The following is a 16,814-nucleotide window of genomic DNA, read 5'->3' as shown; positions in this document are numbered from 1 at the left end:
GTTTGTGTGCATCAGAGTGTGTTTAGGCATTCTATTAGGAAATGTTGCTAATGTTTCATTTTGGAGCTTGTTGGAAAAGTCACTTCCATACCCTTTTTTAGTTTTAAAATAAGACGGATATTTCTGAATGTAAGTGCATGTTTGTGCAGATAAATCCCCTTCAAAAGCCAGCTCATTGGCTTATGTTAATTGGCATAGCTATGCTGACATCGTCCACCTGTCTTAACCAGCTGAGGTTCTGATACCAAATAGTGGCACTTGCCTTGGGGCTCTGTATAGAATAATTGGCTGCATTTCACCAAAGCAAAGCTTTAATTTCCGGAGTGAGCCCTTCTGATTTTTTTTTTAAAGTGAAACTGATGCTGAAATGCAAAAACTTGTTGGTTTCACCTTTACCTTCAGATAAACTGATCTTTTTCTCCAGTCAGCACATGCCAGTTAAAGCACGCATACATGTAAACTCCTGGATTTATATTTGTTCTTCAGTCTTTTAATTTCTTGTAGTAGGTAAGTTTTATAGGAGAGGCTTCTCTTTGTACCTTACCCCAGTTAGTATGACTCATCAGAGCTTCAAGGAAGCTATAGTCATTTACTTCAGCTGAAGATCTGGCCCTGAACATAAAGCTCCTATGAATATAAGGCATTTTACTTTCGGAGAGAGTGCCTAAAAATTAATAGAGAAAAAGACCTGAAAAATATGGACCAGTTAAAAAGAATTCTCTCTTTTATGTTTTGTATTTTATGAGTACAACCAGTCCTTTTTTTTTTTTTTTTGTGCCGGCACTTGCTGGTACGGTAGCCCCTCAGGTTACGTGAGGGTTGTGTTCCCACACACCCTTGCATAACTCGAATTTTGCGTAAGTTGGGGGTGGCTTTTTTCCCAAGTGGAACGCACGTTCTACAGCTGGAGAAGCAGCAAGAGCACCTGGAGCTCCTTTGGAAAGATAAGTCCTGGGGTTGTGAGGACGGTTGGGGCCATGGGAGGCAGGCAGGGGGGTTAAACCTGGGGTGAGTTAGGGCTGCAGGAGGGTGGGGCGTGGAGTTGAGCCAGAGCCATGCGCAGGGTTGATAAACCAGAGCAGCATGCGGGTGGGGAGCTGGGCTGTGATGGGCTTTAAGGGAGGGGGTTTGAACTGAGGGTTGGGGGTTGAGCCAGAGCCATGCATGGGGCTGGTGAGCTGGGCCATGGGTGGGTTGAACTGTGGCAGGGGTGGTGAGTCGGAGCCACGCGCAGGGGTGGTGAGCTGGAGCCGGAGTCGCGTATGAGTGCAGGGGATGATCCAGAGCATTGTGCGGTTTGAACCGGGGCAGTGGAGAGCCTAAAGCAGGGGTTGAACCAGGGCCACGCAGGGCCATGGGTGTTGAACTGGGGCTGGGGGGAGCAGGATTTTTGAGTTGCAATTAACTTGTGTTTATGCAAATTAAGTGAACTCAAAATTGCGCATTTCGAGGATTTACTGTACTGCGTATCTGCACCTTGGCAGTCCCCGCCATGGGATTGGCTGATGAGGGGCAGGAAGCTGGATGAGTATTAGTACCTCTTTGTTATGGAAAAAGTTGCTGAGTACGACTAATTGCAGGTGCAATTGTAATGTAGATTTTAGGTAGAGTCCGATGTTTGTTTGTAAATCCAAAGACACCAGCTGAGCCCCCAAACAATTATGGGTGTAGAAAAGGAGCTTGGGTTAAAATCAAGTCCATAGCATTTGGCTTTTCTTCAGGCTGGCTTCAGAACACCCACGGCTGCATGTGGCACAGGTCTTGTACTGCTGCCAAGGAGTGTATGCTGCGACTTCGACAGTTAGCGGTGTGTCACCTTTGTGTTTCTCCAGTCTTGAGTTGTTGGTATTCCAGCTCCGGTGCCCTGGAAAAACCTAAAGCAGCACAGGGACTGTTCTGAAAAAGAGCGCTGTCATTGGCTATTAGAGCAAATGCTTATTGCCAGGGCACAGAGAAGCCCCAACTGCACTACTTTGCCCCAGTCACACCTCCTTTGCCAGCTGTGGAGAAGGGAGTGCAATGAAAGCAGTTACCTCAGCTCTTTACCATAACAGGATTTTCCTGTGCTAGAATGGTCCCCCTGCGGCTAGCTAAACTGCAAGATTTAGAGCCTCTTTGTGCTCCTGGCACAAAGCAGGGGGAGAATTCAGGTCTGTATCTTTAGAGTTAGTGTTTTTAAGGTCTAATTCTGCAAACCTGTTTTAAGGCCTGATCCAAAGTCCCCTGAAGTCCACAGAAAGGTTCAGAGGATCTTGACGTCACAGGATGTTCTCACTCATTAGATGCCACTGATTGGGATTACCTGAGGTGAAGATTTGAGTCTTTAGCAATTTGTAATGGGTGAAATTCTATATAGAGTGAGCATGGTGTACAGAGAGCTGGGTTACTATGGAAAGAAGATGACCTTTTTTACTGTCTCCTAACAGTAGTTTGTTTCTCTGTCAGTGGCAAGATGCGTGAGAATATGCATCTGGGAATAGTCTGAACTTGTCCAGGGGCGGTTTCCAGTTTGAAGCACCTCACTCATACTCAATTAGCACTGCTTTGTTTGGGTGGCTAAATCCCAGGATGGGCAAATACTGGCAAAACAAACCTGTACCCAGGCACTATCTGGTCTTGGGATCAATAGGTGAATGGCAATACACAGTAGATCCATATGCAAATAATCACCCAAAAAGGAATTCTCTGATCCATCGGTATAACTTGGGGCTCATGTTTAGCACATCAAATAACTCTAGCAGCAGGTTTTTGCTTAGAGCCCTGAAGCTTTTATTATTGTTTCGTTAAACAGGTGCTTGTACAGTTCCTTTATTGTAATGGCTTAAAGACATTGTGGCATCTTCAAATATTTCCTTTGATAGAAGGTATTTGTTGCACTTGGGCTCTCTATTAAATTTAAATTAAATTTAAATTTAAATTAAATAATACTTCACTTAGGTAGCATATTGATCTCTATGAAGCCTGACTTAATTTATTATTTCACATCATTCTCCTTAATTATTGGGAATATGGACTTCCTACGACTTTTGAAAAAGTATTTAAATTAAAATCTAGATCGTACTCCATTTCATTCTGCTCTTCCATTTTCTCCCTCCCAGGCAAAATGGTACCAGTACCATGTCGAGGCGCCAGAACACCATTCAAGATCTTTTGCAGAATTGTGCAGATTGCCTGATGCGTGCTGAACTTATAGTGCAGCCTGTGAGTCCCCTTTATGTTGGTTATCATAAGCGAATATTAACACTGTAGGTCATAGTAACATCATAACTTTCACACAATTAACTTTGGTTTAAAGTTGAAATCTCACTTTTTACTGTTCTCTTCAGATGCTCTGCCAGGGAGAGCTTGCTGTTTGTCTGTTGGCCTGAAATTGTACATGTCCTTGTCAGAGCTCATTCTTGAAATATGTACCTTTCACTTCTGATTAAATTTTCAGTTGAGCTGATATGAGGGGAAAAACTAATTCCAAGATTTTCTGTGTAAGAAAAAGGAATACATTTTGTGTGAAAATTGTCGTGGAACATTAATCAAATCTGCTGTAATTTTCTATGTGAGACTGAGACCACTGTCAAAGCATCGCCGTAAATGGCATGTCTACTTATGTGCTTCCTTTGCTGTATTTGTTGAAAATTTTCTGAGCTGCAGTTGCCTTGAAATTAAACCAGTCCTGCGTAAAGCTGCTGTACATTGACTGGTAAGGAAGGTAAACTAGGCTGAGATCCCTTTTGCTGTCTGTTATTAAACATATCCATTCTAGTTCTGCTCTTCGCTTCCCCAGCGCAAATGTAGAGTTGTTCTGGATTTCTGCTGGAGTAACTGGGTTCAGTCCCGCCTGGTGTTGAGCATCCGGACCTCCCATTGAAATCAAAGGGAATTCAGGATTCTGAGCACATGAGCAGATTGAGGTTACTGAGATCTGAATTAAACCCATGAGCTCTCATCCTGCAGCAGATGTATTTTACAGCCCTCTGTGGATACCTGTCTCTTCCAGGGATGAACTCTCTGGTTCAGAGCTTTGTTTCCTTTTTCTGAGTTATTGCATGTGTGTTATTGCTTATGGAAATTTCAGTGCCAAAGCAAATACTGTTTTCTTGCAGTGTATGAAACTTAATATTATTTCAGTGGAGTTAAAACAAAGAAGTGCTTTGTTCTGGCTCTGTGCCACTTGTTGCATTGTTTACTTTTTATTTGTTTGTGGCCAAATGGTGAAGTCAGTAAGAATTTGCCTCCCAAACGGCAGAGGGGGAAAAATGCACATTCTGTTGTGATGAGCCTTATATAGGTGCACAGGTAGGGGGACAGGTCAGGGTTCCCTGGCCTTTTGTGTAGCAGTTGTGCACATTCTGGTTCATGACTCTGAGATAGCACTGATGTTTGTTTTGTGCCAGCCTCCACAGTTTGGTAGGGGAGCATGTGAGAGGGACTGGCCACTGCTGCATCCCAAGTGAATGGCACTGGCCCTGTGCAGGGTGAGTGCGTTCTGTGAATCTCAGAAGGTACAGTGTTTAGCAATTCCCACTGGCTCAGAGCACTTATTTACAACTCCACTGAAAATGCAAGACATCCCTCCATAAGGTCATTTGGATTTAATTCCTGGAGTGAAATATTGTCTCCGTTTTAAGTAAATGAGAGTTCTGCCACTGACTTCCATAGAGCTAGGGTTTCACCTGTAGTGCTTCTACAGATCATATGCGTTCAAGTCTTTGTACTGAAATTGTCAGTAGACTTGGGAGCAGTTCTTACCACAAAAACTTGGGAAGTGTGACTATTGTGGACAAATATGGAGCCATTTTTCATTTTGAGTGTTAATGCAGTGTGCCCCATGCTGCATTCCAGGAAATCCAAGGTTGGTGTACTAAGGAACCAATAATAATAATATTGAAGGCTTTGATTTTTATCTACGGTGCTGACATTTTGGTGTTGTTCTAAATAACAAAAGCAGAGACATTACTTAAAAGTGGAATCACAGAAGAGGAGAGTCATAATGAATTCTGAATTAGTCACATATCAAACAATAATATATACAGGTTGGACCTCTCTAATCTGGCATCCTGGGGACCTGACTGGTGCCTGAAGAGAGACTTTACCAGACCACAGGTGTCATTGTCTAGCAGCATGACCAATGCTTCAGCTGCCTGTTGGGTTCTTAGGAGACATTTAGGGGTAAATTACAGCTAAACAACAGCACAGAAGACTGAGAGCCAGGACTGGTGTCTGAAAACAAGCTTTATAGGATTGTGGAAAGCATGGCTGCACCCATGAGAAGCGGTCATCCAGCAAACTAAAATCATGCCGGATTACGAAGTTTGCTGGACAAGAGTGCCATATTAGAGAGGTTCAACCTGTATTACATTATTTTTTTTATTTAATTGTTGACAGAACTGAAAGCAAAAAGAGTTTTTCAGTTGTCTCCAAATGCAGTGTGTCTGTCATATCTTTGAAATGTAACTTGTTCCTGATAACAGATCAAAACATTGTTTCTCTTTAATGAATTACTGAGGTGGAATTTGTAGAATTTATGATTTTTTGCTTCTGTTTTGTTTAGGAATTGAAATATGGAGATGGCATTCAACTAAGCAGGAACAGGGAACTGGAAGAATGTTTTGCGCAGGCTAATGACCATATGGACATCCTTGATGGGCTGATCAGAGAGATGAGGCAAATGGGCCAACCCTGTGATTTGTATCAGAAAAGGTACTGCTATTGGTGAATGACAAGAGGAATGTGCTCCCATCCCATTGTAAACAAACAGCCTTCTCTTTGTGCATTTTAAAAAAAAAAAACAGAAATGGGACGTCTGAGTCTGATCTTGTTTACATATGTTTAAGTCTGGGGTAACTCCACTGTCGTCAGTTACCTTACTCTGCTTTTATGCTAGTGTAACAGATCAAAATCTGGTCCAGCACATTGTCTTTGTCCTATAGAATCTTGAGCACGTACAGCAATGCATACAATTTTATTCTGCCCTGTATGTGAATTGTGTCACACCTTGTGCACATAAAGCTGGGGGAAAACTAAGCCACCTTCACTGCTGGAAAAGATAGCTTTCATGAGGTTTGTGTACACAGGCATTTCTGCAGCCAAGGCCAGCAGAAGTAATTACTCTGTATGTATATGAGACTGCTGCATGTGGAAACCACTCCGGGGAAAGAGGGTGTCAGTGTGGAGCATTTGCAAACAGGATGTAGCTCTGTTTTCACCCATACCAATGATCCTTCATTTGAGGATTGGTAGGATTTCCTTCTGCACCTTTCATTCTCACTCCCCGTTCAGTCAAGAGAATGAGCAAGAGGAGATGTCTGGGACTTGTTTTCACACCAGACAGCAGAAATTTGCTGCCTCTGAAATACTCGGCGTTCCTGCTGGCAGAAAATCATGAGGTTAGAAGTTGGAACTGAACTCCAGTTCCCTTCATGCTAGTGCAGGGCAGTACCACTCAGTTGGCCTGGCAGCATTACACTTCTCATGAAGTCTCATGTCTCAGTTGCTAACATGAGATTTTTATGGACATTCTGTTTCTCAATCAGATCACTTGAGAGTTTTCTTGCACACTTACTGGTTCAGAGATGTGAATTGCTTTATTTAGATCTCTTCTCGGTATTTTCCTGGTCCATGCTGACTGTTTCCTTTCCGTTTTTCAGGCTGCTTCAGCTTCAGGAGCAAATGCGTGCACTTTATAAAGCCATCAGTGGTCCTCGTGTCCGAAGGGCCAGCTCCAAGGGTGGTGGCTATTCTTCTCAGAGCGGTTCAGGGTGGGATGAGTTCACCAAACGCATCACCAGCGAATGTTTGGGCTGGATGAGGCAGCAGAAGGTAAACCAATCGGAAGCACAAATAGAGTAGTCAGAAACAGGGCATTGTTGACTCTCACTTCAAACTCGGTGGTATGGGAGCTACTGCAACATTTAAAAAACAGCTTGTGGGATAGCATTGTGTTGCCTCCTTTTTTTTCCTTTTAATTGCAGTTCGCTTTGTATGTAATGTAGTTTCATTGAAATAAAGAACAGGATTCAGAACTCTGTGTAACAGGGTGAAAAGGTGGATGCCAGGTGGTGTAACAGTGGGGAAAAAAAGGAATAATGAGCTATTTATTTTAGATTAGTGTTCTGTATTTGCACTCCTGCTTTTTTCCTTCACACATAGCCTCTGTGCCTGTTACTTATATGTATCCACTGTCCAGTTAACACCATTAGCCACAGTTTTATCCTGTTGGTCCGTACACTGTAGCTAGTATCCCGTCTAGTTCACCTGCATCCCAGCTAAAGTAGGAAAGTAACATTGCTAGTTGGAGGACTAAGCTTTCAAAGATGGTCCCCTAAATAGCAAAATTTCAGATGGGTGAGATGTTTATGTGCACTGGCTGCATGTGCAAAATTCACATTTGTCTGCACACACCAGGTGGCTGCATATACAAGTTACAGAGGACAGCTGTAGTCTGGCTCTATGCTGATGAGGTGATATGTATTTCTTTGATTGCACCCGTTATCTGGCTAGTGGGAAGGGCAGGAGAAGAATGGTTGCAATTGGAATTTGCACCAATCCAGCCTCGAAATTTGGATTTCTGTCTATTATTAATTTGCTAAAACCAAGAACTGTTTAATCGTTTTTTTTTAAACGATAACACTTATGTCTAAGGCCCCATTTTCATAGCTTCTGTTTTCAGTGTTTACCTGATGGCTTCTTTGCAAACCTTGTGAGGAAAGATAGCTCCTTGCGCAGTCTCTTCACCCCTTCATAGCTGTTTGAATACCAGTCACTCTCCAGCGCAGTGGGTTCTGTAATAGACCTGTTATAGGGTGGTGGGGGAAGTGGAGATACACTAGCATTCTGCTTGCAGAGGCCAGAAATAGGTATGATTCCTCCAGGCATGCAGTAGAAGCAGCACACTCACTGGTAGCCCTTGTTACATTTTGGGAAATGGTGTAGCTTGCCCGGGTGGGACTTGTAGCTAGAAGTCAGTGTGAAGATCATACACCAGCCATCACACTTAACATGGGACACTCTATTCAGACAGACCTGTGGGGACACAGATAGCTCAGGCTTTGTCTGTATTCTCTGTGGGAGCTCTGCAGGAAGAAGAGGCTTCGCTCATCATGCCAGTTCCCTTACCTCACCTTGGCTGTGGTGGTACCATAGGTCGGTTCCCTAGCACTTCTTCGTTTGACAGTTCACATAGTTTCTATTCCCCATCCCCTGTGCCCAACAATACCTACTGTATTTTACCCCTCTGCAGTCTAGGATCCACTATGCAGAGCCCAGGCACAGGACCAAGGGAATGTTTTCCCTAAAAACATACATGGGAAATCATTCACATGAGCTGCAGCTTTCTGCCTCTGCTTTATTTTTCTTACACAGTGATTTGCTGATTGGAGAATCCAATACTAAATAACCCGTACTGAATTTCCATGGAGTACAGAGGAGCAGTGACCTTGAATACAGCTTCCTCTTAGTCACACACAAACAATTATCCAAGGTTTCTGTAGTTTCCAACTCTTTTGGGTTTTAGCTGGAATGAGAACAAAGTCCAAGTCCTGTGTAACTTAGATTTCTCACTCTGTAAAATGGCCTGCTTTGCTGGACTCCTTCCAGCTCTGCCTAGCCAGGGGTGTGGTAGCAGGTATTGTTGTGTTATTCCAGTGCTGAGTCATAAAGGTTTAGTTACAAGCTAATAGTTACTAGACATAAAGTATGTATGTGTGCAGACACCGTGTATTTAATATAATAAAATCATTCTCGGGCTGAGACAATATTAGTAATTATCACTATGGAATCAGATATTCATATATCATATAGAAATAGCCAAATGTCAGAAAAAGGCTGTGATTTTTCCAGCGGGCAACATGATGATTCTGATCATCCATATAATGGATTTAATGGACTTTGGTATTTTGAGAAATATTAAAACAAGGAATTGTGATCCCTGCTGTCAGCTGCTGTCTGGGTTCATTGTCACTTTTTCAAAAAACATTCCAGGAGTTTTTCCCCTTGGCATAGCAAGCATGTCAAATAGCATGGCCCATTTGTAATATTTCTATCTGTCCCTTACATTATGTACTAACTACTAATGCTAAACAATCTGTTCTACTTCATGCTTTGCTGTGATCCAAGGAGTACCTTTCCCAGCCCTGCAGAAGAGCTCTTGTGTGGTTCCAAAGCTTGTCCCCCTCACCACCAGAAAGTGGTTCAATAAAAGATGCTATCTCGTTCATTCTGTCTCTCTAATGTCCTGGGACCTCATGGCTACAGCAACACTGCATATACCAAAACTCCAGACAGACAAGAGCTATTACAGTCTAAATAATATAGTCCAAATTCTATTCTTATCTATAACTTTGTTGCCCTCTGAAGTTTGTATGTTACTATAATTCAGTTTGATGGAAACTGAGAGTTGAATTTGGCAGTTTGTGTTTTCACAAACTGTATGAATCTCAGAGTCAGATTTCTGTGTCAAATAATTAGACTGGGCAATAGAAAGGAATTTAGCTCAAACACATTAGACATGAAAACATTCCTTATCTAGTCCAGTTTAAGTGACACAAGTGATGGGTTGCTCAGACACTAAGTTAGGCAACTGTTACACCATCTAATAGATCTTGCTTTCAGGAAAATTTTTAATTTCCGTTCTGAGCCTCCCTCTGCTTCATTGTACACCTCGCCTCCTAACCTCTGCTTTCCCTGTGTGTTTCCAAGGTGCTTTGTTTTAGGTGATATGTTCCTGGCTAAAAATGAAGATATTTTTGGTTTCCCTTTTTTCTTTAGGCTGAAATGGAGTTAGTGAAATGGGGGTTTGATGCAGCAGCTATTGAGCAACAAATTAATGACCACAGGAGATTCCACAACGCCATCGGAGACTATCGCTGGCACCTAGACAAAGTGAAAACAGATGTGGTAATGGACTTTCTCAACCCTTACGAGTTTATCTCTACATGTTGCTTAAATTACTGCAGCACTGAGGCTAGCCAGGTGTCTTCTGTTGAATAGGCCTGGCTGATACGATTGCAGTAGCTTTCGTTCCTGATGCTTGTAATCCATTTGCCGCCTTTTTCCAATATTTTTATGAAGATAAATGGTCTTGAGCCGTGATGTGGAATTTTGTAATTTTGTACAAAATTTAACAACCGAATCCTCACAATGGTGTGTGTGTGTGAGAGAGTGAGAGAGAGGGGGTGCTAGTCTCAGTTTATAGTTAGGAAAGTTTGAAACAGAAACTAAGGGCTGGGTTGTGTCTGAAAGTACAACCTTGAACAAGGGGTGCTGTGAAGAAAGCTCCACCCCAGCAGCAGAGGAGGCAGGTATTTTGTATGGTCTCTCTGAGGCACAATTCTTTCCTTCTTCCCCTTTCGTTTTAGCGGGGGAGTAGGGCTGGCCTTGTAAAGGTGTTTATGTCCCCTTCATACTTGGCCAGCAAGTGAAAGGAATGGGGAAGCCAAAATTTCCCTTCTTTATTTCTTTCCCATGCACTTGATCACCTGGGAGCGCAAAGGCTTTGTGCTACAGACTTGGTGCCAAGACATAAGTATGTCATTTTTGGCCAGATAAAAGGCAGATGGGGTGCGGTCAGGAGGAGCATACCTTTTTAAAACTTCCTGCTTTGGACTGGTGAGAAGAGCCTAGCCTCAAGGAATTGACCCAAGGTAATGCAAGCAGTCCGCAGCAGACCTGAGATTAAAACCAAGAACTTCCATCTCCAAGCTCAGACCACTAGACCATGCCCCCTTCAGGTGTATGTCTGCAATGCACACTCCTTACAGTGGTGTTTAGAGAACGTACCCTGCATTCTTCTCACGCATTGATATAGGTAGTGAAGTTGACAGCGAGGCACTGCTTTGGGGAGGAAAGACACCTGAACCCTTGAGTATGTACCCTACACAGCTATCTGTATGTCCAAGCGGTGCCTGCCGCCTATACATGGCTATTTTTAGCAGTGTAGTGCCCCACTGCCTCCCAGCTTCAAGACCCTTTTCCGGACACTAGATGGTGCTGAGCCTTTCCTCGTCATCTCCCCGCTGCCAGAGCCTGTCGTCATTGTGCCTAGCTACATGCTGCAATGCAGCTGCAACTTGATTTTGCTTGCAACATGTAGTGAGCTATACCCCACAGCCTGCTGCCAGTGGTGTGGTGCGTGTCGATGCAGCATGGTGGCAAATTGCCAGGCTGTACAGTAGACCTGAAATGTGCCAGTTGCTTGTAATTGTGCAGGGTGCCCAATTTCAGGAGCAGTTCTGTGTCTTACAGGGGCAGTTATGCGTACAAGCAGCACTGGGGCACATGGAAGGCAAGCTCAGGCTAGGCTGGTGCTACCCAGCTGGTGCTGGAGCTCTGCATTAGCTCCTGCAGAAAGTTTTGCCAAGGGGTGCCATCTGGGCCAAAGTTAATTGGGTCATAACAATGTGATTCTTCTCACCCTTCTGCCCTGTTCCTGTAACTGAAGTATGAGCAGACAACTGAGTCTCTCTCTCTCTCTCTCTCTCTGGCACCAGTTCATGAGACAGTGTGTGATTTCATTCAGCCCCAGTATCCATCAGTCTTAGGTTTGTCTACGGCGCCCATTACAGTAACATGTAGGCCTCTTAAAGCATGCACGGTTCTCTCATCTCGAGGTCTGTCAGTTTCCAAAGCAGGCTAAGTAACTATTGTCTTTGTTTCAGCACGAGAAGGCTGCAGTTCATCAGCTAGAGGAAGAATATGAAACCCTGTTGGTAAGCACTATTGTTTATCTCCAACATGTTTGGAATGCATGCTCTGTCTGATTAGTAGCTTACAGTTAGTACAATAAGCAGAATGTAACCTCCTGGGCAGAGGCCCAGCACACAATGTGTGCACCTTGCCAGTCCCACTTCACCCCTCTGCAGACCAGGCTGAATTTCATCCTCGCTGTTTAAGAGGCAGCTGGACTGTACAACATAGATCTGACACCATGTCTTAATTCTGAGTTTTGTTCCATACGCTTTTATGCATCTTATTGACCTGAATTCCACTTCCAGGAATCTGTTCTGCTAATGGCATATTACCATGACTCACATTAACAGTAAAGGGACTTGGAAGGGGCAGCAGCAAAGCCGAGCTCTTCATTTTTAGTCTTTTTTGTAGCTTTCTTGGCCCCCCCCAGATTTGCTCCCTACTGTTTGCTGCTGTGGTACCTGAAGTTGGCCACACTCTGACAGACAGCAGATTTATTCCTTACTGGGATCTGCTAATGGCTGTGCCAATAACAAACGCAAGTTGTGTTGTTCTTTTGGTCAATGGGGCTTCCCCGAACTATTTGCTCCTTTTGGGAGCAAATAGCGGCACCTCTTAAACAACCCAAAACTGCACCACAAAACAAATACAGAGTCCATGCTGTTGTCTTGATGCTTGACCCAAATTTGTTTTCAGAGGCTGCTGACTTCTGGATCCCACTATTTAATGAACACAGTCATGTTGTCTCTTTTCATCAGTTGTCCCACAATAATTACTTGTATTAATCTTATGAAAAGATGAATTTTTTTTTTGTTTTTTAACCTTTGGATTTTTGTCGTGTCTCTTTGGTTTTCTCTGCAGAAATCCTCCTTTGAGAGAATGGATCAGCTGCGTCAGTTTCAGAACCTCATCCAGGCCACTAGCAGAGAGATCATGTGGATCAATGATTGTGAGGAAGAGGAGCTGCTGTATGACTGGAGTGACAAGAACACAAATATTGCCAAGAAGCAGGAAGCCTTTTCGGTAAGTCAGCGCCCCCTCGAAAAACCTCACTGTGGATTTTTTCCTTAAAAAAAAAAAAAAAAGAAGAAGAAACTGATGATGGGACACTGTGCCACTCAGGAGACTGGTATCCAGCGCAGTCTGGCAGTTACTGGATGGTGGTGGTGGTGGATATTAAAATCAGAACTGGATGTCTTTCTAAAAGCTCCGCTGTAACTACACTGAAAGTCATGGGCTTGATGCAGGATCCATTTATAGGTATTCTGTACCATGTGCTAAGCAGGAGGTTAGATTAGATGGCCGTAATGGACTATTCTAGCTATAAAATCCTGTGACTTTTTGTTGTTGTCCTTTGTGATACGGCTTGGTGACCTCAGGCCAGCACCTTCTGGACTGATAGCCATATCTAAAAACCCCACTCTTTCTGTTAGCGCTCCCGTTGGCAAATGGTGCAGAGAGACCAGTGGTCACCTGGACATACAGAGGAAACGGTCTCCGTCTGTTGATTTGTCTCTTGGCACACAGGGTGGTGGGAGACTTGCATTGTCGCTGCCTGTGTCCTTCCCTGTCTAGGCTTATAAATGCAGCATCGTTTCAAAGCACCACATTTATTTACAAAAGAAACAAAAATTTACAGACCAAAAGCAGATGCTTTCTTAGTCACGTTACATTAGAATTTGCAAGGTACTGTAATTTTTCCTTTGGTTGCTGAAGGCGGTAAGGTCTGGATGGTGACTTTATTCTCCAAAGCAAGTCGTGCAGAGAGTAGGTACTGCCCCAGAGGTAGCACTGAAGGGACTGTTTCCATAACTTTTTTATGGAATATATTAGTATATAACTTTGAATATAGTGTTTATGATAAATATTTAATTTTTATATAACAGTAGCTTTCTATAGTGCTATCGGTCTGTAACAATGTTTTGGAAACTTATTAAACAAGATAATGCCATGGCACTGCCTTTGAAGTGTTATTTTAATGCTGTGGTTTGTATTCACAGAAACGCATGAGCCAGCTAGAGCTGAAGGAAAAAGAGCTCAACAAACTTAAGCAAGAAAGTGACCAACTTGTGCTCAGTCAGCACCCTGCTTCTGACAAAATTGAGGTGGGTTAGGCTGTCTGGGATTAAACCCGATCCTGTACAGGTGGTCCCTGACTTACGAACACATCGACTTACGACCATTCATACTTCCACCAACCTCCCCCACACCCCAGCTCACCTCCCCCAGTGAGGGCTCCAGCCACACGCCTGGGGCTCCCCTACAACCCTGGTACTCCAACCCCAGCCCCCCAGCCCCAACTCCCATGTGACCACAGATCTCTCTCTCTCTCACTCACACACGTGCACACACAAGCACACACACACACAGAGTGGGGGAGGGAGAGGGAGCTGGATGAGCGTGTGCGGGGCTCCAACCAGCCTTCTGCTCAACCACCTCTCCCCGGTGCACACCCCCTCCTTCCCGCCCAACCCCCTGCTGCCCACGTCCAATCCCCTGCAAGCCCCAGCTCAGCTGCACCGTCCTGCCACCCCAACCCATCCCCCCAATCCCTTCCCGACTTATGCAAAATTCAAGGTACACGAGGGTTGTGTTACAGTATAAGGGTATTTCTGACTTACGACCAAATTGAGTTATGACCAGGTATATGGAACATAGTCCCCGATTTAAGAACAGGTTATCTGTGGTTGTTCTGTGGGTGGAAATTACCACTGAAGTCGGAGGTCTGTATATTAAAATCTATATTTGTGTGGCAGCTTCAGGGTAACGTGTTTGTTAGCAAAACTGACCCTTTTTGTAAAGGAAGGTGCGTGCGCAGAAAATTCATCGGTGATCATACGGCAATATTTATGCATTTTCTAAATTTCTTCATCTCACGTGGATTGATCTGTAGGAGATTTAGGCTATGCCTACACTACATGATAAGGTCGAATTTACGACAGCTCGATTTTACAATGTCACTGTCTTCACTGTAAATACCATTATCTCGATGTTTAGGGTGTAGTAAGATGGATATAACATCATTGAAAGCAGCTGGATGTAGCATCTAGTTCAAATTTAAAAAGTTGAATAAAGGCCAGTGTGGAAGTGCCATGTCTTTAAATGGAATTTATTATGTGTGTATCCCACAATGCCCCACAGTCCTCTGCTTGGGCCATTTCCATCTCTGCTGCTGTACAGGTACTCAGGAATTAGGTAACAGGGAGCCTGCAAATCTGAATTCGGTACCAGGAAGCCTCTCACTCTGGGGTCATGTTTGTATGAGAGGCTGAGAAACTTAAATAAAAGGATATGCCACTGTTCAGTTCGGACCATGCTGCCAGGCAGCACTAAATATTGGCTTGCTCATGGTGAGGGCTTCAAAGGTGGGAAAGACTTTTGGGGGCTTTGCTCCTTCCTGGGAAAGGTCCCCCCCCCCAGATAAGATTTTGGGGGCTTGCTGCTGCTACAGGAAACCATGTCAACTGTCTGTATGGCCACAGACCCCCCACACCTCTCTATGGCAATGAGGGGGCTGGCCCCCACACAGTCAATATGGGCTGGCCCCCTTGTCTGGGCAACACTGCTTGTTGAAATTTGGTGAGCCCCATTCCCTGCATTGGACAACTCTCTGTAGTAAAGTGAGAAGCCAAAAATCTTTTCCCTAACCTTTTTTATCCTTCTCTTGCTTCACGCTTTGGCCCCCTTAACACAAGAAGAAGTGGCTGGAGGGCCAGTTGAGAAGACACAAACACCTCGCTGCCATTTAAGCCCTTTGCAGTCACCTGCTGCTTTTTGTAAAATCTTTGCTATTTCATTTATTTCTTGTCCTGTCCTTCTTTTTCTTCAAACTTTGGCCCCTTAAGACAGGGAAAAGTGGCTGGAGGGCCAGTTGAGAAGAGACGGACTGCTGGGTGATCCCAGGCACAGAAGCATACACGTCTGTAAGTTTGGTGAGCCCTGTCCCCAGTGTTGGGCACCTCTGTGTAATGAAGTGGGAAGCCAAAAAACCCTGCCTCAGCAATTTTTTTTTCCAAACCTTTCCTGTCCTTTTTCTTCAAGCATTGCATTGTTCCTGTATTATTTTCTGAGATCATGTTTCTGTAATCAAGGGAGGGGGGACAGTGGCTGGAGGGCCAGCTGAGAAGACTCAGACACCTGCTGCTTTTTGTAAAATCATTGATAATTCAGTTATAAAAAGCAATTCAGTTGTAAAAGCAAGGGATTTCAGTTAATTTGGTGATCTTTGTTGATGCCTATTTTTCCTTCTGGAAAAATAGCTGTTTGCATTGCCCTCTTGGGGAAAGCAATGTGGAAAGATGCCATGCCACCCACAACCATTTGCAGGGCATTTTTCCCATGCTCCACCAGCAAGAATACTCAGAATGCTGTGGGGCTGAGGGAACGATGGGATAGGTTCCCACAATGCACTGCTGCAACCGTCAATGTCTGGCGATTGTGTGTGGCAGCAGTAAGTCAAATTTGTGGGAAATTGGTAGGGAAGTGAGGATACTCAAATTCAAGTTTAGAAAACCCAGCATTACAAAATTGATTTAATAAATTCAAATTTCTCATAGTGTAGACTTAGCCAGTGTTAATTGTAGCTAGGCATCTCCATTCTTATTGCTTTGTTTGCTTAGCTGACCATGTTTTGAAAGTAGCCACACCAACTGAAATTTAGAAAATCAATCCATATCTAAGACAAGAAATTTTATTTTCATAATCTGGAAAACATTCTGACATTTAAAGAGACCATCAATATAACATTTTCGGACAGAAATGTTCAGTATTATAACTTCAAGTAACACTTAAGAACACTATAACTGAACAGTTACTGGGGCGAGGGGGCAAAAGAGTTGTCTCTATTTTTCATACTGCTTACTTTGTGAATTTGACAGTCCTTCATTTAAAGTCAGTATTTACCATTTCCTCTCTATAGATGGTCAGTCAGTTAACTGCCCTGGTAAAAGTCCCCATACAAATATTAGGAGTGCAGTGAAAAAGCCCTGATAGACCTTTTGAAATGATATAAAGGAAATTCAGGGTATACTATTTCAAGAGAATGTTGATCATACCCTTTTAAAGGAGAAATACGTACATTTCACTGCATTTAGCCCTGCCCATTAGGCTTTATGTGGGTGAAGTCTATTCCAATT

General features: G+C 43.6%; 1 protein-coding gene across 4 annotated transcripts in view; it reads left to right on the top strand.

Moving 5' to 3' along the window:
• The window catches only part of DSP (desmoplakin), a 53,352-nt gene that overhangs the window by 12,421 nt on the left and 24,117 nt on the right, over positions 1-16,814 (top strand). For all 4 annotated transcript variants that reach the window (XM_074987712.1, XM_074987711.1, XM_074987710.1 and 1 more), the window contains exons 2-8: positions 3,099-3,201; positions 5,546-5,694; positions 6,642-6,813; positions 9,760-9,888; positions 11,649-11,699; positions 12,541-12,702; positions 13,680-13,784. In XM_074987712.1, coding sequence (XP_074843813.1) covers positions 3,099-3,201; positions 5,546-5,694; positions 6,642-6,813; positions 9,760-9,888; positions 11,649-11,699; positions 12,541-12,702; positions 13,680-13,784 — 871 coding nt within the window. The remainder of the gene's footprint in view (positions 1-3,098; positions 3,202-5,545; positions 5,695-6,641; positions 6,814-9,759; positions 9,889-11,648; positions 11,700-12,540; positions 12,703-13,679; positions 13,785-16,814) is intronic.

This window comes from Carettochelys insculpta, chromosome 2, assembly GCF_033958435.1.
Source record: "Carettochelys insculpta isolate YL-2023 chromosome 2, ASM3395843v1, whole genome shotgun sequence".
NCBI classification, from domain to species: Eukaryota; Metazoa; Chordata; order Testudines; family Carettochelyidae; genus Carettochelys; species Carettochelys insculpta.
Note: the sequence above shows the minus strand (reverse complement) of the source record. Positions and strands in the feature narration are given on the sequence as shown.